The sequence below is a fragment of the Neltuma alba genome, unplaced genomic scaffold (assembly GCF_004799145.2).
Source record: "Neltuma alba isolate B1F8T4 unplaced genomic scaffold, ASM479914v2 tig00011988_pilon, whole genome shotgun sequence".
NCBI lineage: Eukaryota > Viridiplantae > Streptophyta > Magnoliopsida > Fabales > Fabaceae > Neltuma > Neltuma alba.
The window spans coordinates 218,025-230,442 of NW_021636561.1; the positions used below are offsets into that span (position 1 = coordinate 218,025).

The 12,418-nt window shown below is 33.9% G+C and overlaps 1 protein-coding gene across 1 annotated transcript; it reads left to right on the forward strand.

The window, feature by feature from the left end:
* Window positions 1–103: 103 nt before the first annotated feature.
* Window positions 104–8,371, forward strand: LOC114720501 (mitotic checkpoint protein BUB3.3). The gene is made up of 15 exons (XM_028906147.1): window positions 104–214; window positions 339–469; window positions 1,521–1,603; window positions 2,091–2,339; window positions 2,453–2,525; window positions 3,238–3,318; window positions 3,392–3,473; window positions 3,619–3,719; window positions 4,128–4,213; window positions 4,401–4,483; window positions 6,017–6,262; window positions 7,246–7,368; window positions 7,445–7,501; window positions 7,596–7,670; window positions 7,905–8,371. Exons 1-15 carry the CDS (start codon window positions 104–106, stop codon window positions 8,004–8,006), a joined length of 1,683 nt encoding a protein of 560 aa, XP_028761980.1. The 3' UTR covers window positions 8,007–8,371.
* The last annotated feature ends 4,047 nt before the right edge of the window (window positions 8,372–12,418 follow it).

Genomic DNA, 12,418 nt, shown 5'->3' on the forward strand with positions numbered 1-12,418 from the left:
CTATTCAGGAAATTGGCATTCTTGGCGCCAATCACAGTTCGAACTTCGAATTGGGCAATTTCTCGGTTGGTGCACAGAGTATTGTCTCTTCTGCGGGGGAAGAATGAAGAAAGACTACCTGGAATTGCAGTTAGAAGACCCAATTGGCGATGCTATCTCCAGGATTCAGTTCGCCCCTAACTGTAGCAATCTACTCATATCTTCATGGGACTCCGTAAGTTCGAATCTGTTTTTCTTCAGTCCCAATTTCTCTTAATGTGTTGAGTTTTTCTGAGTTAAGCTTTGGATTTCTGACACCGCTGGAAGTTCCTGGTCTCTGATTGACGAATTTCTTGCAGAGCCTTCGCTTATACGACGTGGACAATTCTGTGCTTAGATTAGAAGCCCCTTCAGAAGCGGCGCTTCTGGATTGTTGTTTCCAGGACGACTTGGTTGCTTTCGCCGCTGGTTCTGATGGATTAATTCGAAGGTCTCATTTTTATTTTTAAAAAAATTTATCCATGGTATAGCTGTTTATTTATTGCTAATACTCAGCGTTAATGATGTTTTCGGGCATTTAATTTGTCTTCATGATTAGAAATTAATAACTTTTTAAGACTTCTGATATCATTTTTTTACCTGAAAATGCTTCATATATTAGTCAAAATAGTACGTCAGCACCGAAACATAGCAACCTGGGAATATTCAAACGACAGAGGGGCAGCACAAAAGATATGCTCACCCGACCCAACTTTCCTCACGAGCCAAACCTTCATCTCCAGTTGAGACAGTTTAGACGGAAATAAGTCCATCCAATAGTTTAGAGGAGGAGATGGCCAATGCGCCCATCCAGTAGGACACACCTCTTTACCAATGCCTATGGCAATGTAGTCTGCTGCATGGTTCCTCTTTCGAGGAGTTGGAGAATAGGAGAATCTAGTCACAGAAAGAATGCTATCCAAAACTTCCTTGCATCATACTGCTATACTGTCATTCACAATAATCAATTACTTCATCCAAGGAGGGGAAGATGTCAGCATTATCACTTTTAAGAATGCTGTTCTTGCAGATCCTGTGATCGTTGGTGGGCTAACCTGCTAAACGCATGAATTAACTATTTCTTGCTGCCATCTTCCAATAGTGAGAAAAGACTTTAACTTCATTCATCCTTTCTTCACAGTTGGCATCCCAAAATTCTTGGATGTTCTTAGAAGTAGTTTAAATAGTTTTGCATGGGTCAGGCTGTTTAGAGTTAAACACAGCATCATTCCTTTCTTTAATAGAGACCAACATAGCCACATTACAAATGCTTTCCCATAATAGTCTAGTAAGCTGTTTTTCATCGTCATATCAAAGCACCAGCCACCAAAATTATAAACATTGCTAAGTTCAAATCTCAAAGCTAAAGAACTCCCAAACCAAACACATTGAACGTGCTTTGACTTCAAACAAAAACCTTATTTTCCGTTTGCAGCATAGTCATGTTTCATTTTATAATTTCATCAACGTGCTTTGACTTCTCTAGAGCTTCACGTCGTCAGGTATAACTTGCATTTGGGAATTATTGATAGAATGGGCAATCATGACGATGTAGCAACATGCGTTGGATATGCCAATGAAATATGTAAGCTATCTCAACTAACCTTTCTACCTTAGTTCTTCGTCTCAAGTGGTTTATGTTCTAATTGTTGATATGATATTGAGAGGCCAAATGCAGCAACTGTATAATTGGACTTAAACTAAATAATAATACTTCATTCTTCTTTTTCTCTACCCTTGTCCTAGAGAATTGCTATTATGCATACATTTTGCTGTTTAGAAATGGCAGAAGCAGAAGATAAAGGAAATGTTGCCTCGTTTGTTGTTGCAGAAAGATAGTAAATGTTGGCTTTGTTCATGAAAAATGACATACTTAATTGATGTTTATTATAAATTTTGTCGAGTTCTTAAAGTTCATAAAGATAAAATTGATGAAAAATGGTTTTAGGCAGAATAAAAGGTCTAAATTTGAATGTAATAATTTCCCTGCTTATGTACAAAACACTGGCATGCTGTGTTGTCTCTAATAGTTAGGAAAGATCCGTAATCATTCCTGTTCCTGGTAATTGAAGGTCAGTTGATCACTGCCGGATTTGATAAGTTATTGTTGTGGGATATTCGTATGGAGAAGGCTCCTTCATGCTCAAAAATTCTAGGCGCAGAGGTGAACTCCATGTCTGTCTCTAGGTTGAATCTGACGGTTGGAATAGGAACATCAGTGCATATCTATGATCTTCGTTATTTTGACAAACCAGTTGCATCAAGTGAACCACACAAAGGCACACAGATTAGATGTGTTAGTTCAATTCCTTACACAAGAGGTATGATGACCTTTTCAGTTTGATTTGTTTGATTTGAAACAGGTCACACTGACATGTTAGTGCTTCTATAAGAAGATATGCCAATGACACTGCTTTTCTAATTTCAATTGCAGGATTTGCAGTTGGGTCGGTAGATGGGAGGGTAGCATTGCAGATTTCTGATTCTTCTAGTTCAAATGACATTGAGTAAGTTTTATAACCCTACACATGGCTCCTTTCCCAACTTCATAATCCCTCAAACTGCTATGTAACCAAAGCCAAATGAAGCCGCTGACCATGCAGTTCTTGTCTTCCTTTGTTATTCTCCTCCTTTTGCTAACGTATATATGTCTTCCCAGACAGGGATCTATGCATTACCGTTTATTTTCCTATTGCATTTTCTTTTTGTCTCTTTAGCGAACAAAATTATTTTCTTCTCTCTGATTGAGACTATTTAAGGATCTGGTCCATTCTGGGATAGCTGTTTCAAATTTTATAATCTTGCTGGTATTCTGTTCATATCCGTAGTGGCATGAATCTAATTACACGTGAGGGATAAGGACTCAAGTTTCATGAGCATAGCATATGGATTTATGTTGTTGAACAGAATTAGGACACAGTTTTTAGTGCGTGACTGCTTGGTTTCAATATGAGGGGGAGGGAATTTTGACATCTTCGATCACTTTCTAATTCTAGCTCTGTTCAACATTCATAAGCTCAACATGTAATTTCATTTCCTCTTTCCATTTTTGGCCTCCGTAAGCCATAATTTCTTTCCTAATTTCCTTCAATATGTCTTACAGATATTTACGTTTCCCTTTTCTGGTTTCCAACATGGTATGTCGGAAAAAGTTCAGCTTTTCGGCTGATTTTTGTAATGAAAGGTGCTTACAAATTTCCATGTCAAACTTTGTCGTAGATTTATATTCCGGTGTAATCCTAAATCGATGGATGGAAGACATCATTTGGCATCAGTTAATGACATTATATTCAGTCCACTGTAAGTTCCTTGCCAATAACCATATAAACATTATAATTTATAACTATTAATACTTTATTAATTTTTTGGTTAGTGTTCAAGGTGCTTTTGCCACTGGTGACAATGAAGGTTATGTGATTTTATGGGATGCTAGTAGTAGAAAAAGACTCATTGAGGTATTTGCCTAGAAACTTGCATACTTAATCCTATGTCTTGTGGCATTCGACTAATGATGTATGTACCCTGTGGGCTGCTTCATTCGTGCATCTATATACACTCGAGATTTCATTTCAACTTTACTTCCGTTTTTCTCAATTTCAGTTACCTAAATACCCGAATAGTGTGGCATCCTTGTCATACAACCACGTGGGACAGCTTTTGGCTGTGGCTTCAAGTTACACATACCAAGAAGCAAATGAGATGTTAGTGATTACTCCCATGTCCTCCACTCATTTCTTCTTTATCATTTGTAGATTCTGATATTCTGTTATCAATATTAATATTATCTTTGCTTTGGCTTTCTTATTCTATTTTCGGAAAGGGTATTATCATCTTATTATTTGTAGAAATTCAATATTTAGCCTCCTTAATAATGTCATCGAGAATCTAAGTTACACACACCAAGAATCAAATGAAATGTTTGTAATTTTTTGCTTATTTCTCCACCACTCGTTTCCTCACAATGAAACAAAGAATACGTCCAAGGATTCCTCACTTAATTTGACTGCAGGCAAGGAGATTAATAAAGAAATATATTGCTTTTGAGTTTTGACTGCAATCTTTGATCTATTCATTTGGTTGTCAGCTAATTGCCCCCTTCATCTTGACAGAGAAGAACCTCCTCGTATCTTCATTCACAATACGGACAACATCAGTATTAGATCAGTTTCTGCCAGCAATTCTGCTAGTAGAAGCTAAGCTTGCCAACAAAGGTATCAATACAGTTGGAGGCGGAAAGAAATGATCCGCAACATGTGCTGTTCATTCATGTACAACAGAATGGTGATCTAGTGGGTTCTGCTAGTCTTTTGATCTCTAACTTCCCACGCTCTAGCTTGTGTTTAATTCTCTTCCTAGATGGTGCCTTGATGAATGATTTGCAGGTGAAGGGTTTACTTGGGAATTGATTCACTCACTAGCTTCAGTCGAGTCACTTCCTAGATCTAGCTCAAGAAACCAGGCTGCGGTATTATGAAGGAAATGGTGCTTCTGATATGACAGTGAGCTTTTTCTAAGAAACGCATGTTGATTTTTAGTGAAGGCCAAGCAGCAAAAGGTCTTTGTAAGTTATTTTTATAGAAGTACCTTTCAGACATTGAAATTGAATTAGATTATATAGGGGGCGGATATTCTCAGGTTGAAAAATTGTATTCCTTTGTTGACAATTCCATTCACTCTGTTTCTTACATGTGTACTCATTTGTCTACAATTTAATATAACTCCATTTTGACGTTGGAATGAAAATGACAGCCGTAACAGATGAAATGGGAGCAATCATGGTTGCGTCACTTGAGTCCTGGTGCAAAAGGATAAGGTTTGGTGTGTGTGTGTGTGTGTGTGTGGGGTTCATTCTCGAATGAATGGGTTTTGCTTTCCCATTGTTTTAATATTCTTTTTTTCCCAAAAAAAAATACTCTTAACCCATAAATCCGACCCATCATGAAATATCTTCAATATAATAGGTATACATACACACATACTTGTCTTGTTGTGAGGACATAAGCGTCATAAAACTATGTTGCATTGTATGTATTGTAAATTGTAGGCGTCAAAGGAAATGTCGTGACTTTTGACCCAAAAAAAAAGAGGGAAAAGTCGGGACAAAAATAAATAGTGTGAAATAGGCTATGCATGTAATTTTAATTATGAGAATAAAATTTTAGCTAACATTTAAACTTTATGTAAATGGGGAAAAAGTTAAAGAAACAAATTATAAATAAGTGTTTACGAAAATATGATTAGTTGAACTACTTGTCTTACAATATAATTGAAGTTTTCTTTTCTAGCATAATATAATTGAAATTTTAAAGGAAAATAAAAAATCAAGTAGCTCGTATATGAATTTTATGAGAAGTTAATTTTCTAAAAGCCATGATTAATTACAAAAACAATCCCAAAAGGTGAGTTTTCTTTTCGGCCTTCTATTTAGCATTCTTAATAGCGAGAATATATAAAAGGATTATGATTTATGAAAGGAAATTAATTAATCATTTTAAAAGGATCATGAGTTATTAAAATGATAGGGAATGAATGAAAATATTTTTTTATATGCAAAAATGAATGAAAATATACCTGATTGGCTTTATATAAAAAAATGACAAAAGATGAAAACCACTTACAAGTGAGTCATAAATTATAAATCCTGAAAGTTTAATTATAAATATTGGAAACTTAGCTGTAAATAGGGGAAGATTAGTTGCCATTCCTTTGTAAGCTGGAGAAGTTTTTGAAATAGTGAAAATTTAATTTAAAACTCATTTACAACTAATCTTCTATTATTTACAACGATACTTTTAATATTTAGGATCAAGATTTCGCCATTTCTAAGGTTTCTTTTACCAGCCATTTATAAAGTTAAAACCTTCATCTTTGCTTTCAGAAAATCAAGTTTCTCATATTAGATGGTTACTATAATTAATTATATAATATTATATTAATTATACTAAAAAGTTAAATAATAAATATGTAATAAATTATATATTTTTCTATTCCTTAACATAATCATCTCCCCTTCCTCATAAAATCGCGATTACCCTGTTCTACCAGGTTCTCTGCTTCTTGTCTCGGCTCTCTCTCTCTCTCTCTCTATCACTCTTTTCTCTCTCTGGTTTTAGGCGGAGCCATGTCGGACGAGGAGCATCATTTCGAGTCCAAAGCCGATGCCGGAGCTTCGAAGACCTTCCCTCAGCAGGCCGGTACCATCCGTAAGAACGGTTACATTGTGATCAAAAACAGGCCCTGCAAGGTTCCTATCTTTTCTTTTCTTCAATTTCCACTTATCCTTTTGTTTCTGCTTCCTTGCATCTGTTGTATCTCAATTTCTTACTCCGGATCGTCACTTAGATGTACTTATTTTATATTTTCTGGGAGCTTTTTGGGATGGGGGACAAATGTTTTCAATTTGCTTATTAAGGTTATATGTGGCTGCAATTTCATTTATTGTAACTTTACCTCTTTTTGATTGAAAATTGTTGTATCGCTTTTGCCCCAAATCATATCTAGAATCTTATCAAAGCTTGTTTTGAAGTTAGCCCCTTGTCTTGTTTTTTTGGTTGTTGCCTAATCTTTATCTTGATGGCTTACTCTGTACATGGCTTTTTTATTTATCATTACTATGTGTTCTCTCTGGCTGAAGGCAGGTGGAGGGGAAGGTCAATTGAATGTTGAGTTCATGGTTTTGATGATTTCCCGTTGAAGTTTAGAAGAAGTTTTAGGAGCATATACTGGGTCTGATTTTATCTGTTCTATTGTTAGGATTTACTTTAGCATGTTGTCTTGTACTTTATGTGGAGTTCTGTTCACTGAGTAGGGAACAATTTAATATAAACTCGGAAGTCTGAACCATTAAAGTGGACATCACTGAGGAATTATTTTTCCGAATCCGCTTTTAATTAATGGCTTTTAGAAAGAATTATTGATAAGGACCCATTCAGATTGTTATTAATTGAAAAGGAACTGGTAACGGATTAGTGATGACCAATTTTAGATCTTGGCTAACTGAGTCACTCCCTTTCATGTTTTAGGTCTCTTGTATACATATCTTGTTAAAATCGATTCCTCTCAATGGTTGTCTCACTTTTGCCTTCAAACGTTTTATACTTGAGATATTTTGTCTGTCTGTCTGCCCAAACCACCCCCCACAAAAAAAAAAGAAACGAAAAAAAGAAAATCTGTGTATAAGTCGCCATTTATGCATATTAGTTACATTTTTGTCTTTCTTTCTAACAGGTTGTGGAGGTTTCAACTTCCAAGACTGGCAAGCATGGGCATGCGAAGTGTCACTTTGTTGGCATCGACATTTTTACTGGGAAAAAGCTGGAAGATATTGTTCCTTCTTCACACAACTGTGATGTATGAGATTCTTTTGTGTTTTATTTATATTAGCCTTTGAATTATACATGCTTATTAAAGCTCATATGTGTTCCAGGTCCCACATGTCAACCGCACTGATTACCAGCTGATTGATATCTCAGAGGATGGATTTGTATGGTTACTGTTTCATCTTTTTTCCTTCTTTATCCGCTTTGCGGAACTGTAATCTGTTTATGAAGACATTTTGTTCTTTTGAAATATATTAGGTGAGTCTGCTGACTGACTCTGGTGGTACCAAGGACGATCTGAGGCTTCCAACTGATGAAAATCTGCTTACACAGGTTAGTTAGTTTGATTCCCTCGTTTTGATCAATTCAACAAGGTTTTGCCTGGCTTCAGTAGTAGCAGACTAGCAGGGCACTGATGCAGAGGTTAAACATTTGCAGTATATTTTTCTAAATTTGTGTCAAGCCGTTAATTAAATCGATGGTCATTAAAGTGTCACGAAATATGTCATGTCCTTATTTATACGAACTACTACCATTATGTTGCACTGAATTGATTCTGTTGTGCAGATCAAGGATGGCTTTGCTGAGGGTAAAGATCTGGTTGTGAGTGTTATGTCTGCCATGGGTGAGGAGCAGATTTGTGCCCTGAAGGATATTGGCCCCAAGTGATGGTTGTGTCAGTTGAATGCTGGAAGGGTCAGGTTGGAATTGGGATAATTTAGTATTTTTGGTTATCTTTTGTGAGTTAGTCTATTGAATTAAACAGACTTTGAAGTTTGAACCATTCATGGAAGATGTGGTTAGAAGTATGGGATGGGTTTGTTTAGGAGTCTGCAGTCTATAATTTCTTATGTTAGATCAGTCCCTGAACCTCTTAAACTGTTCCATGATGTGAGTAAGAGCTATGTTGGCAAGAATGTAATGTTTATACGACTCCTTAGCACCTATTTACGCCAAGTCTTTCTCGTGTGTTACCATTACTTGCAGCTATGACTTCTTGCTTTGGTTAAGAGTAATGATAGCTTATTCATATTTTCTACTCTCTGCTTGACTGTTTAAATATGGTCGTGAAGAGATAAATATGGTCTCAGGAGACATTATCATTTACTATTAAAAACAAAATATTCTATTTAAAAAAATTTAAACTTAAAGGTGAGGAATGAGCAAACATAGGAAGTTAGAAGTCGGTATAGTGCCATCATATCACACAGGCTGCATCATTTTGGCAATAACATAATTTCTCAGTGTGCTCTGAATGAATTAGTTGCCCCCACCCCACCAGTTCTTTATTCATTTCCAGAACTCGAATGCGGCAGAAGGTACTCCTTCACCATTCATTGAAAATGAGAAATAGAAACTAGGATTGCAATTAAAAAAATATTAAAAGAGTCTTTAGTATGAATAATTGCTTGTGGTATGAGGTTAGTCTAAACCCATAGAGGGAGGAGTGGGGTATACTATTTTCCTTCATGGTATTTCCCAATCCTATGCAATAAGTAATTTTTCATGCTAAACACTTTTTTAATAAATTTTTTCAATCTCAATCCTAATTTTCATCTCTTATTTTCAATGCTTTGTATCAAATAGGGTCTAAAGTCTTGTGGAAGCTTGGCTTTATGGTTCTGAACAATAATTCTTCACCTTCAAAAGTTCCTTGGTCGCTGGAACTACCTCTCAAGTTGTGCATGGCAGTTTATACGTTTGTGCATGATGGACGATAGGAATGGAGGAACGTTATGCTGCATGTTCTTGTTGCCTATTGGTTGTAGTTATTTTTCTGTTTTCTTGTGTCGTTGTTGCTTTATAGTATTCGACTTGGGCTGCCCTTTGTTATGATTTTTGAGCTTTGCCCAAGTGACTGGCCAGCCTTTTCTTTGTAATTGCTTTACTTTGTTTAAATAAAATCATCTTTTAATTAAAAATAATTAGAAATACTTATTCTTAGGTGTGTAAATTTTATAAACTTACTTTTTTTATATATAAACTTACTTGAGAAGAGGAGGAAAATATATAGATGAATTCAATAATTTCTCTTTTCTTTTATTTTCTTACAAAGATTGCGTGTGTAATTCAGTTTCATTACTTCCGTTTTTTCCCTCTCTGTCTGCTAAATAACAGAATACATACCTGTGGTTGGAGAGAATTTGGATTCCTAATAACGGAATATTATTTTTATAGGTAAAATTCTTTAAATATTATAATAATAAAATAATTGTGGCGGCTTGGCTTGTGACGATAATTGTTATGGTGTATATCAAGATAATTAATTTGGTTAATAGAATAAAGATATTATATAACAAAATTTTATCAGGTCTTATAGAGTATAGGCCCAATGGTCCTTTGATTGAAAAATGGGAAAAACCAGAGAGACCCGTGAGTCATATTAAATTATGGGAAAATCCCGAAAAAAGTCCTTGGAATATGAGAAATGCCAGATTGGGTCTTTAAATTTCAAAAATGACAGAATGGGTCATTGACCCAATCTGTCATTTGTGAAATTCAGGCGAATTGACAATTTTGCTCTCATTTATTCATTCACTATAATGATTCAAGGAATCACTATAAGAGTTTAGGTGTTACCTAGATTCGTGTAGCGAATAACTACTCACTTTTTTATAATCAGGTGTCTTATTATTAACTACAACTAATTCTGTAATCACTAGAACAATGTAAGCATTATCTATATTTGTGTAAAGAATAACTACTCATTTTTTCATAGTCAAATATCTTATTATTGTCAGGTACTTTATTATTAACTACAACGAATCTTGTAATTACTAGAACAGTGTAAGCATTACCTAGATTTGTTTAGAGAATAACTACTCACTTTTGCTTAGGGGCAAAATTGTCAATTCGCCTGAATTTTACAAATGACAGATTGGGTCAATGACCCATTCTGTCATTTTCGAAATTTAAGGACCCAATCTGGGATTTGATACATTCCAAGGGCTTTTTCTGGGATTTTCCCTTAAATTATCCATCATTTTATTGCATGTACACACTTATATAATACATTATGTATCAATCAAACAAGTGGTAAGCATACAATTTATGGGATAGTTTATACTAATCATGTTTCATAACTAATGCTAATTAAACATGTCCTTCTGGTCCAAAAAAAAAATAAACATATCCTTAATCCTTATTGAAAATATATAAGTTAAATAATTAATTAATTAATTTAAAAAATATTAAGAAAATTAATTAAGTTAGTTATTTGTAATAAATTTATATTAATTTTTAAAAAATATTCTTTTTAGTTATTTCTACCCGAAATTATCATTGCTGATGAAAATCATATTTAGTATGTGCAATCAATATGATTATTTGGGAAAAATTCCCTTCAATCATATATGTAATATAAGTTATAATCTTTTATATAAGATCAGCCCTTTTTATAAATTACATTTTGTACTTGACTTTATCTTTTTTATTTTTATTCTCCATTAATTATATGGTTCTGCACTAATTATCATATATTAACCAAGAAATAGCCATTTCGGCCAAAATAAAAAACAAGAAATAACCATTTATTCTCTTTTTCTTAGTACACTCTCTCCTATATCTTTTTCTCATCTAATATCTTCCATCGCTTCTCTCACTCATTCTCCTTCACTCGCCCACTCGCTTTTCTCACTCATCCTCCTTCACTGACCCACTATGCAAAGATGTATTTGAAAAAAAATATTTCTTACATATTTATTATTTTTAATTAATTTTTTTTATCTTTGTAGTTCCATTATTTGTACTTCATATATATAATTGGAGGAAATATAAATTTATGAGATGCTTTTTTATTTTTTTAAATATGAGAGTTAGTTAGAGATTAGATGTGGTCATAAATATAAAATATCAATTCATTTCATCTCCTAAATTTATAATTTTTCTTAAAATATTTATATTGATTGTAAGAGCTTTTCACTAAAAAGTGATTTTAATACATATAATTAAACAGGATAGTTTAAAAAATTAACATATATTTATTATAAATAATATGTTTAACTAAATTTTTTTAATATTTTTATATTAAGAATAGGAGGAAGAAGAAGGTAATATCTAGAATTAAAGTAGCCTTCATATTTACAAACACTTTTTAAAAATACTTTCACATAAATTAACATAAAACTCTTATCACATGTTTGCTTTATATATCTCTTGTCTTAATTATAAGATCTTATTTATAGTTTATAAATAAGATTTTATAATTAGAATAATAGGTAGTATACAATAAAATCACTTAAGACTAATGGTTGTTTGTGCGGTTGTAACTTGGAAGATGCCAAATGTCAAAACGATAGAAATGGTCCCACATGATTGAGGTGCGCTTATTGAGACATCGCTGTCCAAATTGGGCCAACGACCCAAAAGGCACGTAATTTCGAAAGTCTCCCACGTCAATGATCTCAATTCACCCTCTAGGCATTGATCTAATTGGTTAAAAAAAAAATTGTCTCATAATCTTGCGAATTTAAATTTTATTAGTAATGTGAGAATTTTTTTATTAGGTACTACCTCCGGTCCTTAATATAAGACCCTGTTTGACTTTTATTTTAGTCCTAAATATAAGACCCCAATCCACTTTGTCTCTCATATTTATATATTTTTTTCCAAGGTAGTCCTTCTAATAATTATAATTCTAGCTAATATAGTTGATTAGTAAGGATACTTTAGGAAAGACAACACCTATTTATTACAAATAACTAATTTAACTTCTTTTCTTAATCTCTTCAAATTAGTCAATTGGATTTTATAATTAGGATCGGAGGTAGTAATTTATAACTTTTCAACCACTCTAAGCTATTGACTCCCTTGTGTATACCAACAAAAAAAAAATCACTCCTTTGTCCGGTGACAGTTAGCTAATCACATTACAAGGGCCCCACAACATGTTTCATATGATTTTTTTGCCCTCTAAAATCAACAACCAAATTGGTACGCTGATTTGTGTGCTTTTGCAGACACCGTGCGTGGACTTTTTGTTTTTTCTTTAAACCCCAAAAACAAAAAAAAATCCCTCAAATTTTCAGATCTAGATTCTAGCCGAAGACCAACTGTTTTTAGTCTCTCTCCATTTTGCTCAA